The 26,044-nt window shown below is 48.4% G+C and overlaps 1 protein-coding gene across 9 annotated transcripts in view; it reads left to right on the forward strand.

Moving 5' to 3' along the window:
* EPN2 (epsin 2) overlaps positions 1-26,044 on the forward strand; it is a 141,632-nt gene that overhangs the window by 71,685 nt on the left and 43,903 nt on the right. For 7 of the 9 annotated variants that reach the window (XM_082260606.1, XM_082260610.1, XM_082260608.1 and 4 more), the window contains exons 3-5: positions 13,187-13,299; positions 18,287-18,379; positions 20,061-20,253. In XM_082260606.1, coding sequence (XP_082116732.1) covers positions 13,187-13,299; positions 18,287-18,379; positions 20,061-20,253 — 399 coding nt within the window. The remainder of the gene's footprint in view (positions 1-13,186; positions 13,300-18,286; positions 18,380-20,060; positions 20,254-26,044) is intronic. The other 2 variants (XM_082260607.1, XM_082260609.1) reach the window with 2 other exon arrangements.

Genomic DNA, 26,044 nt, shown 5'->3' on the forward strand with positions numbered 1-26,044 from the left:
CCCACCCGGTTCCATGGTATGGTAAGTAGTGTCCCCCTTCCCTGGTGACCTTTTGGGGTGGACGTAGGCCCCCTCCCTGGGACCATCAGACCCCTGGGTTCCCCTTCTTCCAACAGAGCTTCCCCCCCCCCCACATGTCTGGGTCCTTTGTGGACCATCCCCCATGTACCCACACCTAGCTCCCCCCTTCTTCCCGCCGGGGCTGACCATACCTGTTCAGGTTAACCTTTTAGAGGTGTCGAGCGGACGGTGGGGGGCGGCGCCGGCTGGCAGACGGTTTTTAAGGGGAGATGTCCTGGTGGGGGCTCCTGCCAGGGCCCCCTTTACTGGCAAAATATTTCTCTTACGTCCTCCGACAGTCGCCGCCTCTTCATATTCGTCACATATGGGTATTAGACTTTGCTCCGAAGGAGTAGCTAGGCAACAGAATATGTTAACAATAAAGCTTTAACATATCCCACCCTCAAGGGGTGGTCCCCTCAGTCAATACCCTCCTACTTCCTGCAACCATATCTCAGTTTTAATGTCTAGCTTGTCAGGAGTGGCTGGCTCTCTCTGTGCTGGGACTTTCTGTCCCAGACTCTTTCTTCTTTTTAATATTTTGTTTGAGTTTTTCTCTCTACCTTTAATTAGCTGTTATTTTGTCAGCGTTAGTTAGTTCTTCGGACGAAGAGGATCATGCGGACTGGGTCTCGGGCTGATCCCCCTGGTCGCAGGTCGTGGGTCAGTGGCTTCCCAGTCTGCCATCGAGCGTTCAGCCAGGTAACGCTCCTGGCATAGTGAACGACCCATCCCTGTTCGGTGCAGGGATGATTGGTGAGGTGGCTACCTCACTGGACGCTGTGCGGTTTCTTAACCCCCATTTTGTGCGTCTTGAATTGCGACTCTCCCTGCCTCATGTGCAGCGGCTTGTTCGCCTGTGCGGGTCCCCCACGCCATGTGAGGTAAGTGTATTTATGTGGGGACCTGTCTGTCTGGGGGGGTGTCAGTCTGGGACTGTGTAACCTGCCTCTATTCACACTGCTTGTCTCCCTATCTCTCGGCTGCATGCTGTGGGCTGCAAGGGGGGGGGGGAGCTGTATGACACTGTGTGTGTCAGGCTGGGCAGTGTGAGAAGCTGTGTGCTGTGGGGCATGTTTTTTTGGCATGTTTGGGCATATACAGCGATCGCTGCGGCGATCTAACATGTATTCTTATATTGGAATGTAATGTGTGTTTTAATGCACTGTGGAGCGGCGTTTTCGGCGCCAAACGACGCCATTTTGCCTGCACCCGCTCCGGCCGCATGGTTTACATGCATGGCGGCCATTTTCTTGTAGCCTCCATAGGCTTACATAGAGCGCCCTGGCAGCATCACTTCCTCTTTCCAGGAACGCCGATCGAGGCAGCAGCAGCGGCGAGGGTCTCCTCAGGTTTTATCCTTCTGTTCTTGCTATCCATTGCCTGTGTTCAGTTTGCATATTCCCTGTGGGGGTCTCATTGTGCTTGAGTGTGGTGCGGTGGGCTGCGCTTGCCGCGCTTGCTAAAAAGGGGCAGTTAACCCTTGGTTGTCTGGCATTACAGGGGCAATGGATTCTCAGGAGGGCAAATTTCCTACAGTATTGGTGGAAAGCCAGGGGACCGCTGTTTCCCCCCCAGGGGGGGATTTAGCCACTATTGTGGCTGGCCTTGCTGCTCAGGTGCAAATGCTGGTGGCTGCTCGATCTACTAAAAGGCCCAGAGTTGCTCTGTCCTCTGATTCTGAGGGTGAAGGTGATGGGGCTGTTCTGGCAGGGGCCTCCTTATCGGGGTCCCGCTCCTCTCTTGATCTAGTGGGGTCTGAGGTGGAGGCTGAAGTTGAGGGGGTCGATAATTCTCCCCCTGGCTCGCCTGAAGAGCTTGCAATCATGGATGAGTTGATTGCTTCCATTAAGCAAACGCTGCGTTTGCAGGACGAAGTGTGTCCCCCCGCTGCCTTGGCGGCTTATGGGACGCAGAGAAAACGCAGGACGCCGCAGGTTTTTCCCTGCAATGCTGATTTTCAGCGCGCTGTTAAGGATCAATGGCGCGATCTGCGCAAACCTTTTGCGGTACCAAGTAAATTCAAGCTGCGTTATCCTTTTTCGCCTGCCACTGATGAACGGTGGTGTGTGCCTCCACCAGTGGATCATGCAATTGCGGTTTTGAACAAAGCCACTGCGATTCCTGCAGAGGGTTCCCCTGTTTTCCGTGATGCCACGGATAGGAGACTGGAGTCTCTTGCCCGTCATACTTATTCTGTTACGGGTTCTATGCTTAAGGCTCTGTTTGCTTCTCTCATGGCGGCCCAGGCGATCGCAAGTTGGACGCAGATGCTTAGGCGCGTTCTAGTGGCCGATTCGGCCTCGGCGGCGACCCTGGATATGGTGGATCAGATCCACCAGGGTGTCATGTATCTGTGTGATGCGGACCTGGACCTGATTCCGTTGGCTGCACGTGTGCACAGCGTGGCGGTGTTGTCTCGCCGCCTGGTTTGGTTAAAATGTTGGTCGGTGGACCAATCTTCACGTAAAACCTTAGCCAATCTGCCTTATGATGGGTCTCGCCTTTTTGGGGAGTCCCTGGATGTGTTGATTAAGGGGATCACCGGGGGTAAGAGCACTCTCTTGCCCCATTTCCCCAAGGCTAAGGGGGCTTCTGGGAAGAAGCATGCAAATTTTCGGCCCCCTCAGGGGTCCTTTCGTGCCTTTCGGCCGCACTACAAGGGCAAACCGTTCAAAGGTCAAGGCTCTCAGAAGAAGCCCTGGTCTGGGAAACAGAAGTCCGGCCAATCCGGACCTGCAGCCCATAACAGTTCGGCCTGAAGGGGCGCCCTCACCCAGTTTTGGGGTGGGGGGACGCTTGCTCGGTTTTCTTCAGCCCTGGTTGGCCCGTGTGCGGGACAGATGGGTTCTGGAAATCGTTCGATCTGGTTACAAGATCGAGTTTCTCTCTCGGCCGGAGAGCAGATTTTTTCCCTCAAATCTTCAACTGTCTCCAGAGCGCCTGCGGGACCTGCACCTGGCGGTGCGGGACCTGAGGGCTCAGGGAGTGGTGGTTCCGGTGCCTCATCGGGACAGGTTTCGGGGGTTTTATTCCAATCTGTTCACCGTGCCCAGAAAGGAGGGCAAGGTTCGTCCGATTCTGGACTTGAAGGCTCTGAACCGCTCTGTGCGGGTTCGCAAGTTCCGCATGGAATCCCTGCGGTCGGTGGTGGCTGCCCTGGTTCCGGGGGAATTCATGGCCTCCATCGATTTGAAGGATGCGTACCTTCACATCCCCATATTCGAGGGTCATCAGAGGTACCTTCGATTTGCCATTGCGGAGGATCACTACCAGTTCGTGGCGTTGCCCTTTGGTCTCGCCTCGGCTCCGCGGGTCTTCACCAAGGTGCTTGCACCGGTTCTGGCATTATTGAGGGCCCAGGGCATTTCTGTCCTGGGGTATCTGGACGACATTCTGGTTCGGTCTGCGACCAGACAGGGTCTGGAGGAGGACCTGTCTGTCACAATGCAAACTCTGCAGGAGTTTGGTTGGACGATAAATTTTCCAAAGTCGACACTGAGTCCGTCGGTTCGTCTCCCCTATCTGGGAATGATACTGGACTCGGTGCAGGCGAAGGTCTTCCTGCCGGAAGACAAACTCAGGACTCTCCGGGAGGAAGTCAGGTCCCTCAGGGACGTTCCGAACTCGTCTCTGCGGACGTGTATGAGATGTCTGGGATTGATGGTCTCGGCCTTCGAGGCGATTCCTTTCGCACAGTTTCACACGCGGGGTCTCCAAGCGGAGATCCTGTCCAGGTGGGACGGGCGACCTCAATCTCTGGATCTTCGAATCTCGTTGAGTCTTCGCACCAGGGAAAACCTTCTGTGGTGGCTCCAGTCCCCGTTGGTGTCCGGGGGCAAGTCGTTTCGTCCGATCTCGTGGACGGTAATCACCACGGATGCCAGCCTGTCGGGCTGGGGTGGAGTTCTGGGCGTTCTGTCCGCTCAGGGGACTTGGTCGGAGGGGGAGTCTTCCCTTCCGATCAACATTCTGGAATTGCGTGCGATAAGGCTCTGTCTTCATCGCTGGACGGACCGGCTGCAGGGTTGCCCGGTTCGGGTGCAGACGGACAATGCCACGGCGGTGGCCTACATCAACCACCAAGGGGGCACCAGGAGTGCCCGAGCGGCTCGAGAAGTGGCCGACATTCTGTCTTGGGCCGAGACTCATGTCCCGGCGATAACGGCGGTTCACATTCCGGGAGTGGAGAACTGGCAGGCGGACTATCTGAGTCGCCAGACCCTGGATCAGGGGGAATGGTCTCTCCATCCGGCTGTCTTCCAGACGTTGTGCGCGAAGTGGGGTCTTCCAGATGTGGACCTGTTCGCGTCTCGCCTCAACAACAAGGTGAAGAGGTTCGTGGCAAGGACGCGCGACCCTCGGGCAGACGCGTCGGACGCGTTAGTGGCCCCGTGGCATCAGTACAGGCTGATGTACGCGTTTCCACCGATTCAGTTGCTGTCCAGGTTCCTTCGCAGGTTACACTCGGAACGCAACACGGTGATTCTTGTGGCACCGGACTGGCCTCGCCGGTCCTGGTACGCAGACCTCGTGAATCTGGCGGTCGACGCCCCGTGGCGTCTGCCTCTTCGAGACGATCTACTGTCTCAAGGACCGATATACCATCCTGCTTTACAGTCGCTGGCTTTGACGGCCTGGCTGTTGAGACCGAGGTCCTGAAGGAGAGGGGTCTCTCTCCGGAGGTCGTTCATACTTTAATCAACGCAAGGAAGTCTTCCTCGGGGAAGGTTTATTACCGTACTTGGAAGGCCTATTTTGCCTGGTGTGAGTCCAGGGGGTTTTCACCCCGCACGTACTCGGTGTCCCGTGTGCTGTCTTTCCTTCAAACGGGTGTTGATCAGCGTTTGGCGCTGGCTACGATAAAGGGTCAGGTGTCTGCTCTGGCCATACTGTTTCAACGTCCCGTGGCTTCCAACCCTTTGGTTGGCACCTTTGTTCAGGGTGTGCGGCATCTGGTTCCCCCGAGGCGGGATCCTCTGCCCCCTTGGGACTTGAATCTCGTTCTCTCTGTGTTACAACGTGCTCCTTTTGAACAGATCAGGGAGATCTCGTTGTCTATGTTGTCCAAAAAGGTCGCCTTTTTGGTGGCGATCACTTCGGCTCGCAGAGTGTCGGAACTGGCGGCTTTGTCCTGCAAGTCTCCGTACCTGGTTATTCATTTGGATAAGGTGGTCTTGCGACCTAATCCTTCTTTTCTGCCGAAACGAGTTTCGGAATTCCATCTTAATGAGGATATTGTCTTGCCTTCGTTGTGCACGAAGCCTAAACATCCAAAGGAGGTGAGATTGCACTCTCTGGATGTTGTTCGGGCGATAAGGGTTTACCTTAAATCGACTGAGTCTTTTCGAAAGACGGACTCCTTGTTTGTTCTTCCAGAGGGTCCTCGGAAGGGCATGGCGGCTTCGGCCTCTACCATCGCCAAATGGATCAGGCAGACCATTGAACAGGCCTATGCTTTGCAGGGGAAGGTTCCCCCTGTGCCTGTGAAGGCGCACTCTACTAGATCTCTGAGTACGTCTTGGGCCTGTCGTCATGGGGCTTCTGTAGCCCAGGTGTGTAAGGCGGCGACTTGGTCGACCGTGCACACTTTCACAAAATTCTACAAAGTAGATGTTCAGGCATCGGCGGATGCTTCCTTTGGCCGCAAGGTTCTTAGTGCGGCTGTTCCCTAGGGTCCCTTGTTGGGGACTCCTGGCTGTTGGGATAAGTTTTGTATCCCCTGGTTTTTTTGTCTTTTCCTGGGTTGTTGCTCCTGTTGAGCACTTATTTTTGCTGTTGCCCAGCTGGTTTCCTTCCTTTGGTAAGGTTCCTTTCTTTGATGTGGAGACTGCGTTGCCTTTCGGCGCGGATGCGTTTCCCACCCCTCATGTTTGCACTGCTTTGGGACGTCCCCATATGTGACGAATATGAAGAGGCAGCGACTGTCGGAGGACGTAAGAGAAAACGGAATTTTTGTAAAATCTTACCTGTAAAATTCCTTTCTCTGAGTCCTCCGACAGTCGCCGCCCCCGCCCCTCTTTTGGGGTTTGATTGTATACTCTACTGCTATTCCACTAAAACTGAGATATGGTTGCAGGAAGTAGGAGGGTATTGACTGAGGGGACCACCCCTTGAGGGTGGGATATGTTAAAGCTTTATTGTTAACATATTCTGTTGCCTAGCTACTCCTTCGGAGCAAAGTCTAATACCCATATGTGACGAATATGAAGAGGCGGCGACTGTCGGAGGACTCAGAGAAAGGAATTTTACAGGTAAGATTTTACAAAAATTCCGTTTTCCCTGGGTTTCCTGTGAGTCCCGGGAGCCGTGTGGACGCCGCATGGAGCCACCATTCTGTTGTGGATGGCTGTAATGTTGGAGGCCATGTTTGGGTAGTCCGGTAACCATTTTAATGTGGTTTCCCATTGCATAGAGCGGCAGCCATGTTTTTGGAGCCTTGTGGGTGGTGATGCGGCGGTGGACCTCTTGTGCTGACTCCTGGACTTCCTCTTTCTCTCTGATTGCCGCATGGTACAGCATCCGACGCTCTGCTTTGTGCTGACCGGGGGTGGTGAGTTCCTGTGGGTGCCTTGCGGCTCTCCTTCTCTCTGCTATAGCAGCGGTTAAGTTGTGCTGGGACCTGTGGTGCCGCGAGTGCAGCAGTGGGGGGTCACTTAGCAGTGTTTTTTTCTCACTTTGCCTGTGTGGTTCCCTGGTTAACAAGGAGTCCCTGGAGCACATTTTACCCCCTGATCCCATCTCAGAGGTGGCGGGCCCTTCTGGATCCCAGTCCACCCTGTCTGCAATGGCGGTGGCTCTGGAGTCCTTAGTGTCCAAGGTTGATATGGTCCTGCAAAATTGGACCAGCAAAAAGCGTCCACCGCCTTCACCTGCCTCCTCTGTCTCCTCAGATTCTGAGTCTGATCTGACTGCGAGTCACCCTGCTGGGTCTGCGTCCACGCACCGAGTGCTCTGATAGTGAGGATGATTCCTCTTCTACTGCAGCCGCTGGTGGATACACTGATTGTATCAGTGCAGGAAACTTAAAAAATGGAGGATGCAGTGGCGGCTGCGTCGGAAGCACCGGTCACCTTCGGTACCCGAAAATCCTCAAAAGCAGGAAAGGTTTTTCCTTTTCCTGCCTATTTTGGCAAAATTGTTGTGAGTCAGTAGGGTTGCCCTAAAGGCAATGTGGTGGTACCTAAGCATTTAGTTAGAAGGTACCCCTTTGAGGAGTCCCTATTAAAAAAGTGGAGGGTCCCACCTGTGGTGGATTCTCAGGTTTTCCAGGCAGACCAAATCCACTCCGGTGGAGGAGTCTCTGGCTTTTAGGGACCCGTTTGATGAGAAAACCAGAGACCTTGGTCCAGCACATGTTAACTATGGCCGGTTCAGTCCTTAGGCCGGTGTTCACCATTGCCTTGGTGTCCCTGACCTTGACGGAGTGGGATAAGCTTTTGCACCAGGATCTCGAGGGGGAACGGCTTCCCCCTTGCCTTTTCAGAGCTGGCAGACCAGTTGGTCAAGGGGTTACAGTTCATCTGTGATGCCTCTCTGGATGCGGCTCCTTTAGTTTCTAGGCCGTTCGTGACAGCAGTGGTCCTTCGGCGCATGATATGGCTGAATTGCTGGTCGGCGAACCAAGCTTCCAAGGAAGCCTTATTGGATCTCCCCTTTGTGGGGAATCGCCTCTTTGGGTCTTTCCTGGATGAAATCATTAAGGGAGTCACAGAAGGGAAGAGTCCTCTCCTCCCACAGGCTTCCAGGGGCAAGGAGTCTCGTCGCAGACGTGGTCCTTTTTGTTCTCGGCTCATAAGCTGCCTTTTCGTTCCTCAGGATCTCAAGACAAAGGACCCAAATCCATTAGGACTGTCTCTGGAGGTTCCAAGAGGCCCTGGCCTGATAAGCTGAGAGCAGGTCCTTCCAGACCTGCAGACAAGCCCTCTTCTGCTTGAAGGGGCGCCCTCACCTGTATCTTTTATCTGGACCCGTGGACCCCTCTGATTCAAGACAGGTGGGTCCACGAGCTGATTCGGTCCGGCTACAAGATCAAATTTCGGTCTTATCCTCCAGAGAAGTTTTTTCCTTCCAACCTGCCTTTGTCCCCAGATCGCCTGTGTGGTCTCTTCGGGCAGTACAAGATTTGCTACTACAAGGGATGATTGTATTGGTTCCAAACTCGGAACGTTTTCGGGGGTTTTTATTCAAACCTGTTTACAGTTCCCAGGAAGGAAGGCAAAGTTCGTCCAATCTGGGACCTCAAACCCTGAACTGCTTTGTGTGGATACAGAATTTCCAGATAGAGTCCTTTTGTACGGTATTGGCATCCCTTCATCAAGGGGATCTTCTGCCCTCTATCAATATCATGGATGCTTATCTCCATATCCCGATATATGTCGGGCATCAGTGCTTCCTCTGCTTTGCTGTGGGTGAGGAACATTATCAATTCGTGGCGTTACCCTTTGGTCTCACCTCAGCTCCTCTGGTATTCACAAAAGTGTTGGCCCCAGTGTTAGCATTGTTGCGACAGTGGGGGATTGTAGTACTGGGATACCTGGACGATCTTCTTCTGCGAACTGAGTCTCCGACTGCTCTAAAGGACAACCGGGACATCACTGTGTGGACTCTGCAGGAGTTCGGTTGCACGTTGAATTTCCAGAAGTCAGCTCTGGTTCCGTCCACCAACTTGGACTAACTGGGTCTGACTCTGGCCTCAGCCAAAGTGTTTCTTCCGCAGGACAAGCTCCAGAAGCTGCAGGATGCCATTTGACTTCTGTTGTCCAGCAGTCGGTCACCTCTCAGGACTTGCATGCGGGTGCTGGGCCTGATGGTATCTACCTTCCAGGCGGTTCCGTTTGCACAGTTCCACACAAGTCCTCTGCAGAGAAAGATTCTTGCCAAGTGTGACAAGAATCCACAGTCTCTAGACAATCTGATTCTGCTGAGCTGGTGTACGAGAGGGTCCCTGATCTGGTGGCTTCGCTCTCCGGCTCTTCGACAGGAAAAATAATTTCTTCCTTCCCCTGTACTGGACGGTGGTCATTACGGATGCCAGCCTGTCTGAGTGGGGAGGTGTCTTGGGCACGGAATGTGCTCAGGGGGTTTGGACTCTAGAGGAGTCCAGGCTACCGATCAATGTCCTGGAACTTTGGGCGATCAGACTTTATCTGGCTCATTGGACAGTTTGTCTTCATTGGTTTCCGGTATGGATTCAATCGGACAATGCCACGGCTGTGGCATATGTCAGTCACTAAGGGGGCACAAAAAGTGTCCTAGCAGCTCATAAAGTAGCCGTCATTCAAAGGTGGTTTCGTTCCAGCTGTCTCTGCTGTGCATATTTCAGGGGTGGAAAATTGGCAGGGGGGATTACCTCAGTTGACAGGCCTTGAACCAGGGAGAATGGTCACTTCATCCAGAGGTGTTTCATCAGCTGTGTCTCTGGTGGGGAACTCCCAAGGTGTACCTGTTGGCCTCTCGCCTCAACAGGAAGGTGCAGAGATTCGTGGCAAGGTCTCGGATCCTATAGCTGACGCCACAGACGTACTGGTGGCTCCTTGGGGCAGTACCGCCTGATATACGCCTTTCCCCCTCTAAAACTTCTGCCGAGACTTCTGCGAAGGATCGAGGCAGAAGGAATTCCGGTTATCCTAGTGGCTCCAGACTGGCCTTGCCGGTCTTTGTATGCGGATCTAGTTTGGCTGGTCGCCGATGTCCCTTGGCTACTCCTCTCAGAGAAGACCTATTGGCCCAAGGGCCAATCTTCCATTCTACTTTACAGTCCCTGGCTTTAACGGCTTGGCTGTTGAAAGCCAGGTGCTGAAGGATAGAGGGTTGTCTGACTGATCCCCACGCTGTTAAAAACTAGAAAATCTACCTCTAGGAAGATTTACCATCGCGTCTGGAAGTCATATATTGCGTGGTGTCAGTCTCTCCCCGTTCCTTTTCGGTGGCTCAAATTTTGGCATTCCTCCAAAGAGGTGTGGAACAGCCCCTGGCCTTGGGTATTATCAAGGGCCAGGTTTCGGCCATGCCGATTTTCTTTCAACGTCCCTTGCTACGCATTCCTTATGTTCAGTGGGCTCACCACTTGGCTCCTGTGCGGTCTCCGTTGCCTCTGTGGGATCTCAATTTGGTACTGTTGGTTCTCCAGAAACCACCTTTTTGAAAATATTTGCGAGATTCCTCTGCTTACATTGTCACAGAAGGTAGCCTTCTTGGTAGCGATTACTTCTGCATGCAGAGTGTCGGAGCTGGCTGCTTTGTCTTGTCGTTCACCTTATATGGTGGTTCACAGACATAAAGTGGTGCTTCACCATTGTCAGTCCTTCCTTCCTAAGGTTGTCTCTGGTTTCCATTTGAATGAAGACTTTGTGTTGCCTTCCCTGTGTCCTAAGCATAAGAATCCTAAGGAGATTGCCTTGCATTTTCTAGATGTGGTTCGGGCAATCAGGGTGTACCTGGCGGCTACCGAGTAATTTAGGAAATTAGACTCACTATTTGTCCTTAGGGATGAACCTCGCAAGGGGTTGGCTGCGTCTGCCATGACCATTTCCAGATGGATCAGACAAACGGTTGTGCAGGCCTATTCAATCAAGGGTTAGGTTCTTCCTTTCCCTGGTAAGGCCCATTCTACGTGGGCGCTTAGTGCCTCCTGGGCCTTCCGCAATCAGGCGTCAGTGAAGCAAGTTTGCAAGGCGGCCACTTGGTCATGTGTGCACACTTTCACAAAATTGTACAGAATAGATGTGTTGGCATCTGCGGATGCTGCTTTTTGCCACAAGGTTTTGCAGGCTGCTGTTTGAGAGTCCTCTATGAGGGTGTATGTTTTTTTAAGGTGAGCTCCAGTTGTTCCTGGTTGAGCTCCATGTTACCTGGTTGGCTAGGTTTAGCCTTTGGGATTTTTTTTCTGCTGTGTTTTTTCCCACCCCTCATGTTTGACACTGCTTTGGGACGTCCCAATGGTCAAGAAGATTCTGGAGCTGTGTCCATCACGGAACGAAAGAGAAAATTGGATTTTTATCTTACCGTAAACATCTTTTCTCTGATGTTCATTGACGGACACAGCACCCACCCCTCTATTGGGTTGGTTTATTTTTCTTCTGACACTGCTTGCAACAAAATTAAATGCCTAGTGTCCTACTCCTGTAGGGGGCAGCATAACCCCATGGTCAAGAAGATTCTGGAGCTGTGTCCATCAATGAACATCAGAGAAAAGGATTTTACGGTAAGACAAAGATCCAATTTTTTTGTAACATGGCGCCCCCAGGCATGTGCTAACGCATACATTTTTACGGGCACCAAAACACATGATGAGCACAATTTTACAAATGGGTGAGGAACCTCTTTTGCGCCTTTCTCGCACACTGAAAATGGATGGGCTGCCCTGAATGTGCGCACTCCATTGCACCTGCATTTTTTTTTAAGAGAGCCTAACCACTCTCTGTGGGCAATTGTTGAGATCACCCCTTACGTCTTGTTCTGATGATAATATTGTCCCCATGAACAGAAAGTGTGAGGGAAATCTCTAGCAAGGACACAGATATACAACTTTTTAGGATATTTCTACAGGAAGGCTTACAACCCACCAAGTCGTATACATTGTAAAAGACCTTGGACACTTTTAGGTGGCAGCAGGAGTGGAATGAGGGGCAGCGGGATGGAAGGTAGTGAGGTGGACGGGGGGCAGCGGGGTGGACAGCAGAATGGGCTGGGGTGGAAGCAGAGAGGACCCCCCCAGCCCAAACTGCTGTCCACCCCGCTACCCCTCATTCCACTCCTGCTGCCACATAAAAGTGTCTAAGGTCTTTTACAATGTATACTACTTTGTGTGGTGGACAAGGGGCAGTAGTCAGGTGGACAGTTGGATGTACAGTGAGGAGACAGTGGTGCTCAGTGGGCTGTGGGCTTCTCCCATATGTTGTAACATATGTTCGGCTGCACTTGCTGCTCCTTCTGCTGGGCACCTGTGAAGCTGGACAATCCTGTCAGAACAGGAGACAAATCTACAGGGAGAAGAGGGGTCCTTTTGCTGCTGTTGGTCTGTCCTGAGAGGTGCCCTCTGTTTTTGGGCATTTAAAGCCTTGGTGTTTAAACTTTGAACACCAATGAGGGGGACAGAAGCCAGCAGTAGTAAACAGAGAAGAGTGTGTGGTCACTGGACTGGGGACAGATAGAGATGAGGGGAAGACACATTGGTGGCAGGCACTGGGGACGACTCACTGGCAAGTATGCTATCTGAATAATGTGCCCACGTGTCTGGCAGTCGGAAAAACGGACACATGATGCAAAAACCGGACTCTCCGGGTGAATCCTAGGAAGAGGGTTACTGGCACAAGAAAGCACAGACAGCCAACAGACCTGACATGGGTTGTACGATTTCCTCCACTTTTATTTAGCTGGAATGATCTTTTCCGTTCCCTGTATCCCTCAGTTACTTGGGTGGGAAGTAATGAGAAATTTTGCCAGCAGAGACACAGACTGCAATAAAAGCCTGACAGAGGTTCTAACCCTTCCCTTCTCTATCCAAACAGAAAATAAAATGTTGACTGGATCAGGCTTTTAAAGCTGATCTCCAGCCTTCCATTCAGTGTTGCACAGTTTACAGGCTCCTCTCCTGTAGTGAAATTGCGAGCTCTGATTTTGTGAGCTTCAGTGTCCCGCCTCATTTAGTGGCTGAAAGACAACCAGCATTATCTAGCCCAGCCTGACTGTCCCTGGCCAGCTCCCTTTTATTTTCTCTATTTTAGTTATTTTGGTCATGAAGGCTCACCTGTGGGTGTTACCTAGCACGGTCTACCCCTATGAACACCCACTCTTCGAGACTGACATCTATCTACCCATCAAGGCATTTTGATATTTGCATTACTCCTCCCAGGAGTCAGCCCACTGCTTGTTTCTTCTTTGAGGGCTCTTGAAAGGAGTCCATTCTCAGTAAGCTATGTATAGCACCCTGCCAACCCCTTCCACCAGGCACCATCTGCCATCTGTCCCTGGGTCTTAAATAAGGTATGTAATGAAACTGTATTACAATTTTATTAGCATGTTGATGTGAGGGGATGAAGTAACCAATTAAGGCAAAATATAAGATGTAGGTTCAGCTTTAAAGTGAAATTGTCTCAATATCTTATGTGTTTGTCTCTTGTAGCTACGTCTCCCCGGGTCTCCTCGGAGCTGGAACAGGCCCGTCCTCAGACGAGTGGAGAGGAGGAGCTCCAGTTACAGCTGGCACTCGCCATGAGCAGAGAGGTGGCAGAGCAGGTAAGTAATAACCCTGGGGCTCACTGACAATGAATAGAGGTGACAGAGAATAGTGTTGTTGCCCATTGCAGTCTGTCAGGTATTTACATTAAAGCGGAGTTCCACCCTGGGAAAGTTTTTTTTAATAAAAATACCCCCGGGACAGTCAGGGCTAGTGCATTCCACAATGGATAGCCTCTGATCTGTCCAGGGTTGCACTTACCTTTTAGAAGAAATACTTACCTTGAAAATGTATTGTCCAGCGCTGCCATCTCAGGTGTGGGCAGCTTGAAGCCAGCGCGATCCTCTTCTGTGTCTGGATGGACAGAAATACACATTTCTGGCAGGAACAACAATCGCCATAAAGCAAAAGTAGAAGCCGGCAAATCCAACATCCGTATGAATATCTTTATTTCTTGCACAGGAGTAGATAAAATGCTTACATGTTTAAATGAGTAGCCTTGTTTACAACAATCCCCATACATGTATTCATTTTGTGTATTTAGCAGTTGGCCTAGAGTTCAGCTTTAAATTGGAACTCCTGCCAAAGCTGTAAAAAGCTGTTGCCAGATTTCCCAGGTCTTTTTCCCATTAACCACTTTGTATCCAGGCCAATTCTGACACTTCGTTCTTACATGTAAAAATTGACTTTTCTCTTTTATTCATTGACAGACACAGCTCCTGATACTCTTAACCATTGGGTTATACTGCCCCCTACAGGAGTAGGACACTAGGCAGAAAAAAAGTCTGGCTATGGGCAGTCCCAGGGGGTATACTCCCTCTCTCTGTTATAGGTACTTTTTTTTTTTTCTGCCTTGTCAGGAGAAGGGACCTAGTTCCTTTCTGGGATCTCTGGTCCTGGCAAAATTTTTTCTTAGATTTTTTTCTCCTGGTTTTTCCTGTGAGATCTAAAATCAACTTCTGGACTGGGCAATGGGCTGGATAATCTAGATCCAGTGGTCACCCCCAGTCTGGCCAGCGAGCGCGCACAAACCTCCGCTCTGTGCTAGGTCAGCCACCGGAAGGGGGCTGGCCTGTGAGTTAAACGCCTTGCGAGGTAGCACACGACCTGGTCTCGGCTCAAGTTGCAGCGTTCCTCCTGGCCGACAGCCCCTCCATTTAGATGGCGAGGGGTTCTGTCTGAAGCGGTGCCTGCCTGGTTCCTGGTATGGTGAGTAACTATCTCCCCTCTCCCCCTGGAGGGTTTTGGGGTGTACGCAGGCACCTCCATGGGACAGTCAGACCCCCGGGCTCCCCTCCTTCCCGTTAGGCACCCCCCTCACCTTTCCTGTCCCCCCATCCTACCCCCCCTCCACTAATGCTGGGGGTTTGTACGTGGAAGACGTACGTACATCGCGTGGTGTGAGTCCCTTGGGTTTCATCCTTGCTCCTTCTCCTGGCTCAGATCTTGACCTTCCTTCCCGGGGGGTTGAACAGAAATTGGCCTTGAGTACTATTAAAGGCCAGGTGTCAACAGAAATTGGCCTTGAGTACTATTAAAGGCCAGGTGTCGGTTTTGGCGGTCTTCTTTCAAAGACCTTTGGCCACACACTTTCTGCTGCAAACCTTTCTTCGAGGCGTTCGCCATTTGGTTCCTCCAGTGCGGTCTCCGTTGCTGTCTTGGAACCTCAATTTGGTGCTTTCAGTCCTCCATAAGTTTACCTTTGAGATTCTTCTGGAGATTCCCTTGTTTACGCTGTCTCAGAAGGTGGGAATAAAGACATTGTGTTGACTGGCGGCGTTATCCTGTGGGTCACCTTACTTGGTGGTTCACAAGGATAAGTTGGTTATTCGCCCCTGTCCGTCATTCCTTCCAAAGGTTGTCTCCGATTTCCATTTGAATGAAGACATTGTGTTGCCTTCTCTGTGTTCCAGGCCAAAACATCCTAAGGAAATTGCCTTGCATGCCTTGGATGTGGTTTGGGCAATTAGGGTGTACCTGTCAGCTATGGAGTCTTTTAGGAAGTCAGATAGACTATTTGTGCTTATGGATGGGTCTTGGACGGGGTTGTCCGCTTCCTCTGCGACCATTCCCAGATGTATCAGACAGACGGTGATTCAGGCCTATTCCATCAGGGGTCAGGTTCCTCCTTTCCCTATCAAGGCGCACTCTAATTGGGCGCTCAGTGCCTGCTGGGTCTTCCGTCCTCAGGCATCAGTGACGCAGTGGTCATCAGTGCACACTTTCACAAAGTTCTATAAAGTGGATGTGTTGGCATTTGCGGATGCCTCTTTTGGCCGCAAGGTTTTGCAGGCTGCTGTTTAGAGGACTTGGTCCTCTTTGAGGGTGTATTGTTTTTTTCAGGTGGGCCCCAGTTGTTTTGGTTGAGCCCCTGTTGCCTGGTTGGCTACTGTTTTTAGCCTTTGGAATTTTTTGCTGTTCCCACCCCTCATGTTTAACACTGCTTTGGAACGTCCCAATGATTAAGAATATCAGGAGCTGTGTCCATCAATGAACGAAAGATAAAACGGGATTTTTGATTTACCGTAAGATCCATGTTCATTAATGGACACAGCACCCACCCCTCTGTGGAGTTGTATTTTCTCTGACACTGCTTGTAACAAAACTGAGTACCTATAGCGGAGAGAGGGAGTATACCCCCTGGGACTGCCCATAGGCATAGCCAGACTTTTCTCTGTCTAGTGTCCTACCCCTGTAGGGGACAGTATAACCCAATGGTTAAGAATATCAGGAGCTGTCAATGAACATCAGAGCAAAGGATTTTACTTGCTATAAATGTATTTATAACCCCCAAACATTATATATATATATATATATATATATATATTATATATTTAACAGAGGCCCTATAGAATAAAATGGTTGGTTTTGCAATTTTTTTATGTCACACAGTATTTGCGCAGCGTTTTTTTCAAACACAATATATTTGGAAAAAATGCACTTGATAATGATTTAAAAAAAAAAAGAAAAAAAAAAAAAACAATATTTACCCCAAATTTTTGTATAATGTAAAAGATGATGTTACACCGAGTAAATACAGTAGATACCTAACACATCACGTTTAAAATTGCTTCTGCCTGTGTAATGGCGGCAAACTACGGTGCTTAAAATTCTCTATAGGTGACGCTTCCTTTACAGTTTACCAGTTTCGAGTTACAGAGGCTGTCTGGTGCTATAATTATTGCTCCCGATCTGACCTTTGCGACAATACCTCACTTGTGTTGTGCGATCCCCGTTTACATATGCGTGCGGTAGTAATGTGTGTTTTACATTTTCTTTTGTTATTTACTATTATTTATTTTATACAAAATGTTTTTACTTTTTTTTTTGGATTAACTTGATTGCTATAACAAGGGATGAACAACATCCCTTGTGACAGCATGGACGGTGACAGGTCCTCTTTATGGAGAGATCTGGGGTCTATTAGACCCCAAATCTCTCCTCTGGCCTCCCATGCAGCAGATCAGACACAGATCGGACTGATCGGCTGCTTTCCTGACCACTAACAGCCAGGTAAACAAAGAGAGAGATCCGGAAGTGACGACATATTTGTTGCTCCCAGTTTCCAGGGTCAGAGAGAGGAACAACGTCAGTTTCTCTCCCTCTGTTCCGTGCAGCCATCACCGTCAGCCGTAGCACTCCCAGACTCTGTGATCAGATGGGAGAGCCCAGGAAAGGCGGCGGGAGGGGAGTGGGACCTCCTTCCGCCACCCGCAGAAGTGATCACATGGCTATTTAGCCATGCAAATCACTTCTTCTAGAAAGGGAATCGCGAGCTGAAAAAATCAATACTTTAACCCGAGGACGTTCCTGGGCATCCTACGGGCGGAAAGTAGTTAAAGTGATACTAAAGTCTCCTTTTTTTTTTAAATAACAAACATGTTTTACTTACCTGTTCCCTGCAGCTTGGATCCTCTTCTTCTTGGGTCCCTCTTCGACTCTCCTGCCCCCCCTCCCGTTGAGTGCCCCTACAGCCAGCAGCTTTCTTTGGGGGCACCCGAGCAGAGCCACAGCTCCCTGTGTCCATTCAAACACGGAGCCGTGGCCTGGCCCCACCCACTTTCTCTCCTCATTGGCTGACTGACTTTGATTGACAGCAGCGGGAGCAAATGGCACCGTGCTGCTATCTCAGCCAAGGAGGAGGGGGAGTCCCGGGCAGCCAAGACACTCCTTCAACATCGCTAGATTGAGATGGACTCAGGTAAGTATTAGGGGCTGCTGCACACAGAAGGCTTTTTATCTTAATGCATAGAATGCATTTAGATAAAAAGACCTTCTGACTTTCCAACCACTTTAAGAACGGTCACCAGGACAAATAAAAGTGGCGAAGGACTCAGAAAATGAACACAAGACAAAAGTGTTAATGCTTCCCAATTTTAGCAAAAAAAAAAAAAGCTTTGCCTAGAAGTGCAGGAGAATGGATAATTAATTGCAAAAGCCTTCTGATTATTATTATTATTATACAGGATTTATATAAGGCAGTCAATTTACACAGCGCTTTACAACATAAGGGCAGACAGTACAATTACAATACAGTTTATATTAACCACTTGCCGACCAGCCACCGTAGATTCACTATGGCAGGTCGGTTCTATTTTGCAAAACGATGTACCTGTATGTCGCTTCGTGCAATAGCCAGTGGGGGCACGCTGATTGGCTAGAGGGAGAGCCAATCAGCGGGTCTGGCGGATGCGATACCAAAAACATGTGTCAGAATGCATATTGGCCTAAAGTGATGAAAAAATTTGATTTGTGTTTCATAGCAGAAAGTAAAAAATATTGGTTGATCAAATACCACCGAAAGAAATCTCTATTTGTGGGGAAAAAAAGGACATCAATATTATTTGGGTACAGCGTCGCACGAGCGCACAATTGTGAGTTAAAGTAAAGCAGTGCCATATCGCAAAAAATGGCCTGGTCATTAAGGGGGTAAAACCTTTCCGGTCCAGAAGTGGTTAATATTATTATTCTGAGGAAAAAGGGTCCCCTCACAATGGCGGGCTAAACAAAGCACTTTGTTATAAACTTTCTTATATGTTTCTACAGGAGGAGCGAATCCGTAGGGGTGATGATTTGCGGCTTCAGATGGCTTTGGAGGAAAGTAAGAAAGACACCATCAAAGGGCCAAAAAAGAAATCGGTAAGGCTCCTTTAAGCATCAAAAGGACCCCATTTTAATTTTTATGAGAAGGGTCAGAACAGCGGAAGGAGTGTGGTAGAGGAAGTAGTGGGATTCTTCATAGAGCAATACAGCTCTTGTTTCTCTGGCAGTCTAGATACAAGTACAAGTCTATTGAGCAAAAGCAGGAATTGTACAGGTCACTACTGGTAGAGGGAACAGCTACTTAGGCTTGGAGATTTGTTGGCGGCCACTACAGTAATATAACAAAGTTTAAAGTACAGGCATACCCCGCTTTAAGTACACTCACTTTAAGTACACTCGCGAGTAAGGACACAGCTTGTTCAGCTTGGCATGACACTACTCCCGGTTTTCAACATTGGCGTCTGTAGGAAATCTTGGTCAGCTTGACATGGCACTGCTCCCAAACCATAAGTGACAGGGATACCAAACTTAGGGAGCACCGAGAGGGTACCCAGGACTACAACATATCATGTTTGTGGCTGGCCAGCTTGACTAGGTAATCTACTATGTCATAGTCCTGGATCCCCTTAACATGCTCCCCAAGCTCGGTGTCCTTGTCACATGGTTTGGGAGCAATGCCATGTCAAGCTGACCAAGATTTCCTATGGAGCTAGTGTATTTACATGCATTGAGAAATGAAAAAAGGTATTGCTTCACTTTACATACATGCTCTGGTCCCATTGTGTATTTAAAAGTGGGGTATGCCTGTAATACCTCCTGTATGAAAAAAAATAGCACCAATCTTCATGTAATCTCTCTAAGCTCCAAGGTTGCCCTTGCCTTCCTCCTCGGTCCTGCACTGGCAGCCCTCATCAGGGCAGAACCACATTCTACATTCTCCTCATCTCCTGTGAGCCCAGTCTGTCATTTACCTCCCCCTTAGGCAATGTGCCTTTACACCACATGAATTTTGATGGCATCTCAGTCTTAGTCCGTAGGGTTCAATATTGAGTTGCCCCCCCCCCCCCCCCCTTGCAACTATAACAGCTTCAACTCTTCTGGGAAGGCTGTCCACAAGGTTTAGGAGTGTGTCTATGGGAATGTTTGACCATTCTTGCATTAGTGAGGTCAGGCACTGATGTTGGACGAGAAGGCGTGGCTCGCAGTCTCCACTCTTATTCATCCCAAAGGTGTTAGATTAGGTTCAGGTCAGGACTCTGTGCAGGCCAGTCAAGTTCCTCCACCCCAAACTCCATAAAGACATGGATGAACGAGTTTGGGGTGGAGGAACTTGACTGGCCCGCACAGAGTCCTGACCTCAACCCTGTAGAACATCTTTGGGATGAATTAGAGCGGAGACTGTGAGCCAGGCCTTCTCATCCAACATCAGTACCTGACCTCACAAATGCGCTTCTGGAAGAATGGTCAAACATTCCCATAGACACACTCCTAAACCTTGTGGACAGCCTTTCCAGAAGGGTTGAAGCTGTTATAGCTGCAAAGGATGGGCCAACTCAATATTGAACCCTACAGACTAAGACTGGAATGCCATTAAAGTTCATGTGCGTGTAAAGGCCGGCGTCCCAATACTTTTGACAATATAGTGTCGATATGGATATTGTCACCCAATGTGGCTGAAGTCTGTCAGAGTGGCCAGCAATATCTTTGTGCCCATAGGTGGCTATAATTCTTCCATGTTTAATTTACAGTATTCATTGATTTAATCATATTTAATTAGCAGCAGCAACAGCAGCAGCAAAAGCAGCAGCCATCGTTGTTGGACCTAATAGACGCACTGCCCCCTGGGGGCCCGGCCCCTTCAAAATCCGAGCCTTGGGCAGCCGTATCGGTACCGACATCAAACAGCCAACCTGACCCATGGGGGGCCACCGCTGCCTCTCCTGCCTCAGTAGACCCCTGGCAATCTTTTGGTAAGTAAGCTATTTTCTTTAAATTCTTTCAAGCCATGTAATGTGGCTCCGAGGATGTCAATATACAGTATAGTAGAAGCCTGCAAAAGCTTGCATTGCGATGAACATTGGTTCAGGATACAAAGGATTTTAAGTGGACATATACACATGCTAGATGCCTCCTATAATGTTCTGCAGCACTTCTCTACCTTTAGTCCTTAATGGCCCTGTATGAAAATGTTACAAAAAAGTGATTTTAAAGTTTTGTTTTTTTTTGTTAAAAATAACAAACATGTCTATACTTACCTGCTCTGTGAAGTGGTTTTGCACAGAGCAGCCCTGATCCTCCTCTTTTCGGGTCCCACCGACGCTCCTGGCCAGTTCCTCCTGTTGAGTTGCCCCCACAGCAAGCAGCTCGCTATATAGGGGAACCTGAGCCGATCCACAGCTCCCTGTGTCCATTCAGACACAGAGCCATGGCCCGGGCCAGCCCCTTTCTCTCCTCATTGGCGCTGCTGTCTCAGCCAATGAGGGAAGTTCGGGGCAGCCGAGACACTCCCGCAACATCGCTGGATCTAGATGGGGCTCAGGTAAGTAATAGGGGGGGCTGTGCACACAGAAGGCTTTTTCATCTTAATGCATAGAATATATTAACATAAAAAACCTGCCTTTACAATCACTTTAACCACTTCAGCTTCGGAAGGTTTTACCCCCTTAATGACCAGGCCATTTTTTGCGATTCGGCACTGCGTTATTTTAATGAAAAATTGCGTGGTCGTGTACCCAAATACAATTGATGTCTTTTTTTTCAAATATAACTTTTTTGGTGGTATTTGATCACCTCTGCAGTTTTTAGATTTTGCGCTATGAAAAAAAACAAACTATTTTTTTACTATCTGCTATATAACATTCCCAATAAAGAAAAATTTAAAAAATCTCAATTTTTGATTAGTTTAGGCCAATTTTCTGCTACATATTTTTGGTAAAAAAAAAATCCCAAAAAGCGTATTTTAATTGGTTTGCGCAAAAGTTATAGCTTTTAAAAACTACGGGATAGATTTTTGGACTTTTGTTTTTACTAGTAATGACGGCGATCAGGGATTTTTAGTGGGACTGAGACATTGCGGTGGACAGATTGGACCCCTAACTGAATTTTTGGACACTTTCTGGGGACCAGTGACATTAATACAGTAATCAGTGCTTAATATTATGCACTGTTACTGTATAAATGACACTGGCAGGGAAGGGGTTAATACTGGGGGTGATCAAAGGGGTTAATGTATGCCTAATAATGCTTACTGACTGTGGGGGGGGTGGGGGGGGGGAGGGCTCTGTGACAGGCACAGAGAGATCGGGGTTTCAGCTTAGCTGAAGCTCCTGATCTCTCTCTGCCTGTCTGACAGAAGATCCGCCTGCTTTGTTTATATAAGCAGGCGGGTCTTCTGTCAGTTTCTGTGACCACTGCAGGATTCCCGCTGTGTCTAAGCACAGCGGGAGCGTGGTCTTGGCGGTGCGCACGCACCATGTGCACATAATTATGTAGAACTATGTGATTATGCGCAGCCGAGCCGCCCTGCCGCAGTAAATCACAGATCACAGCAACTAGGCGCAGTTGTGGGGGCACTCGGCAGAAGGGAGGGGCCAGGAGCACCTGCAAGGGACCCAAGAAGAGGAAGATCTGGGCTGCTATGTGCAAAACCATTACACAGAGCAGGTAAGTATAACATGTTTGTTATTTTTTAACAAAAAAAAAAAAAAGACTTTAATATCACTTCAAATTTACGTTAACAGTCTTTCGAGTATGGATAAACTTTCCTGGAGAAAACATTGCTTCAGTCCTTTAGTACTGGTCACATGTCGGAAGGTCTAAGTCAGCCTTTCTCAACCAGTGTTCTGTGGGACCATAGGGTTCTTGCAGAGGTTGCTAGAGGTTCCTTGAGCTGTGAGCAAATGGTTTTAATCACCCCCTACACTGGCCATTAATGTAAACCATAGATTATGCAATTTTCTTTCCTTCCACAGGCGGAAGGAAATACATTTGCTTGATTCCCTCTCACAGCCCTATTGTGTTCAGCCAGTGGGGAGCCTTCCCTGCCAGCAGAAGACAATGAACACTGCTGGCTACTGTAGCCGTTGGCAGTGATTGCATGCAAAAAACCTGACAGGCTGGTTGTACTGAAGTTGATCTATCAATCAATTTCAGTACAGTCAGCCCCATGCAGAACCATCTGAGATTCGATCCATCTCTGGCCAGCTTTAAGAGGCCACTTTTGCACTGGCCTCTAGTGCAAGGGGACACCACTACAAAAAATTTCTGGAAAAAAAAATTATATTCATTTCTATTTATAACTTGTTAAAATAATTTTGTGCAGTAGTGGGTGTGGATAAGCTAAGATCTGGACATGGGAAACTGTCACATTACAGTAGGCTGTCATCCCAATAAAAATAAATAAGTGGATAAATAAAAAAATGTCAGATGCTGCGCTAAGGTCTGATGTACTGAAGATAATGACAAATAAACTGATAAAAAGTGTAATCACAAAAATGAATGAATATAGGAATCAACATGTAAATTCACACGAATGATGTACAAAAAGGTGTTTCAAACAATGTATTGATGGGATGTGCAAAAAGGCAAAGGTGCTCGTGCTGAGTGGTAATTAATATCGTACAAGTGGATAAATAAAATCAGCATAAAAAGATTACCATAACAAATCCTAAATAAGTAGGGTAGTAAATAATAAAATAAGAAATGTGCACAAGAAGACTAAAAATAATGAGTAAAAAATGGAGGCAGTGCAGGTAGATAAGTGCTTAACCGCTTGCCGACCGCCGCACGACTATTTACTGCGGCGGTCAGCCCCTCACAGGCAGAGCGACGTAGTACTACGTCGCTAGCCTGTAAGGGTCTAGGGAGCGAGCATGCCCCCCCCCCCCGGAGGCACGCTCCTGCTCCCGCACGGTCACGGACCCCCCCCCGCGCGTATGACCGGCGGACCCGATGTCCGCCAGTCACTCGGCGATCGTCCGTGCAGAGGGAGAAAGGCAGGCGGCTAATGTAAACAAGCCGCCTGTCATTCTCCCCTGTGTAGAAACAGTGATCATATGGTTCTGCTATGTAGGACCGTTGATCACTGTTCCTACACATCAAGCCACAGCCAATCACAGTTAGAATCACGCCCCTAGGGACACACACCACCCCTCCCTCTCAAAAAAAAGTTAACCCCTTTACTGCCAGTGTAATTTTACAGTAACAGTGCATATGTATAGCACTGATTACTGTAGTAATAACACTGGTAACCCCAAAAGTGTCAAAAATGTCTGTCAAGGGTCCGATCTGTCCGCCGCAATGTCGCAGTCCCGCAAAAAAAATCGCAGATCGCCGCCATTACGCGTTAAAAAAAACAACAAAAATCTTTCCCTTTGTTAGTAAACACGATAACTTTTGTGCAAACCAATCAAAATACGCGTTTTGCGATTTTTTTTTACCAAACATATGTAGCATAAAACAAATTGTCCGAAAATGTTAAAAAATTTTGATTTTTACATTTTTTTTGGGGGGAATTTTTTGCAAAATTGATGCTCTTTTTTTGTTTATAGTGCATGATCAAAAAATCGCACAGGTGATCAAATACCACCAAAAGAAAGCTCAGTTTGTGGGAAAAAAGGAAGTCAATTTCGTTTAGGTACAGCGTCGCACGACCGCGCAATTGTCCGTTAAAATCACGCAGTGCCGAATCGCAAAATAGGCCCTGGTCAGGAAGGGGGTAAAATCTTCCGGGGCTTAAGTGGTTAAATAAACACAGTGATAATAAATGTGCAACATATAGGTATAAAGCAATTAATATGAAACGTCCAGGTGATAGCACAAATGGTAAGGGCAAGCTGTATAGTCTGTAATGCCCCAAATAATACTATGCAATCAAAATGCTACAAAGTCTTACAGTGCTGCTGTGCTTTGTGATAAATAGATAGAAAGACTTCATATAATATATCATTTATTCTTTATTATTGTCATCCCAATCAGCTGCAGTGGTGGAATTCCCCTCCCCACAGCCGCACGTAACAAAGGACATTGTCCAAATATGGGCATGTGGCCATATAAGATCAGTGATGTCACTAGTATCCTTTGATATGTGGGGGTGGGGGTGAGGAATTCCTCTTACTGGCGGCTGGGCTAGCTTGCTTTCCTGTGACAGTTTCCCACACCTTAGCTCATCATCCTAGGTGTCAAAATCTGTAACAGCACATTTATTTATTCATTACAGGTACTCATATAGCACCTTCAATTTATATATTCATGTATAGCATTTTACATATATATTGTACATTCACATCAGCCATTCTTTATTATTTTGTTTATTTCTGTATCTACAATTTACTGAGTAGACTAATATACCATGGACTGTAGATGTACAATTTCATAGGGATTCCCCAGGAGCTGAAAATGATTTCAAGGGTTCCTCCTGGGTAAACAGGTTGAGAAAAGCTGGTCTAAGTGTTTTGGTCTAGCTCAGCTAAAGGGGAGGATCCTTCTGGGGTCATGTGGCCAAGTGCTTAGTGAATCCGGAAAGTAATTACTGCGCTTCACTTTTTCCATATTTTGTTATGTTACAGCCTTATTCCAAAATTGATTAAATTATTTTCCTCAAAATTCTACAAACAATACTCCATAATGACAACGTGAAGGAAGCTTTTTTTAAAAAAACTTAGCAAATTTATTAAAAACCATAAACAAAAAAAATCCCATGTACATAAGTTATCGCAGCCTTTTTGCCATGACATTCAAAATTGAGCTCAGGTGCATCCGGTTTCCACTGATCATCCTTGAGATGTTTCTACAACTTGATTGGAGTCCACTTGTGGTAAATTCAGTTGATTAGACATGATTTGGAAAGGCACACATCTGTCTATATAAGGTGCCACAGGTAACAGTGCATGTCAGAGCACAAACCAAGCCACGGAGTCCAAGGAATTGTCTGTAGACCTCTGAGACAGGATTGTATCGAGGCACAGATCTGGGGAAGGACACAGAAACATTTCTGCAGCATTGATGGTCCCAATGAGCACAGTGGCTTCTACCATCCTTAAATGGAAGAAGTTTGGAACCACCAGGACTCTTCCTAGAGCGGGTCACCCAGCCAAACCAAGTAATCGAGGGAGAAGGGCCGAAAACCCGATGGTCACTGTGAAATTGCTCCAGCTTGAATCTGTGGACAGATGAGAACCTTCCAGAAGAACAACCATCTTTGTAGCACTCCACCAATCAGGCCTGTATGGCAGAGCGGCCAGATGGAAGCCACTCCTCAGTAAAAGGCACATGACAGCCCGTCTGGAGTTTGCCAAAAGGTACCTGAAGTACTATCAGACCATGAGAAACAAAATTCTCTGGTCTGATAAAACAAAAAATGTAACTCTTTGGCCTGAATGCCAAGTGTCATGTCTGGAGGAAACCAGGCACCGCTCATCACCTGTCCAATATCACCCCTACAGTGAAGCATGGTGGTGGCAGCATCATGCTGTGAGGATGTTTTTCAGCAGCAGGGACTAGAAGACTAGCCCAGCCAGAGTCCAGACTTGAACCTGATTTAACATCGCTGGAAAGATCTGAAAATGGCTGTGCACAGATGCTCCCCATCCAATCTAATGGATCTTGACAGAAGAATGGGAGAAACTTCCCAAAAATAGGTGTGCCAAGCTTGTAGCATCATAATCAAAAAGACTTGCTGTAATTGGTGCCAAAGGTGCTTCAACTAAGTATTGAGCAAAGGCTGTGAATACTTATCTACATGGGATTTTAGTCATTTTTTAT

Source organism: Pelophylax lessonae (assembly GCF_965119305.1).
Source record: "Pelophylax lessonae genome assembly, chromosome: 6".
NCBI classification, from domain to species: Eukaryota; Metazoa; Chordata; class Amphibia; order Anura; family Ranidae; genus Pelophylax; species Pelophylax lessonae.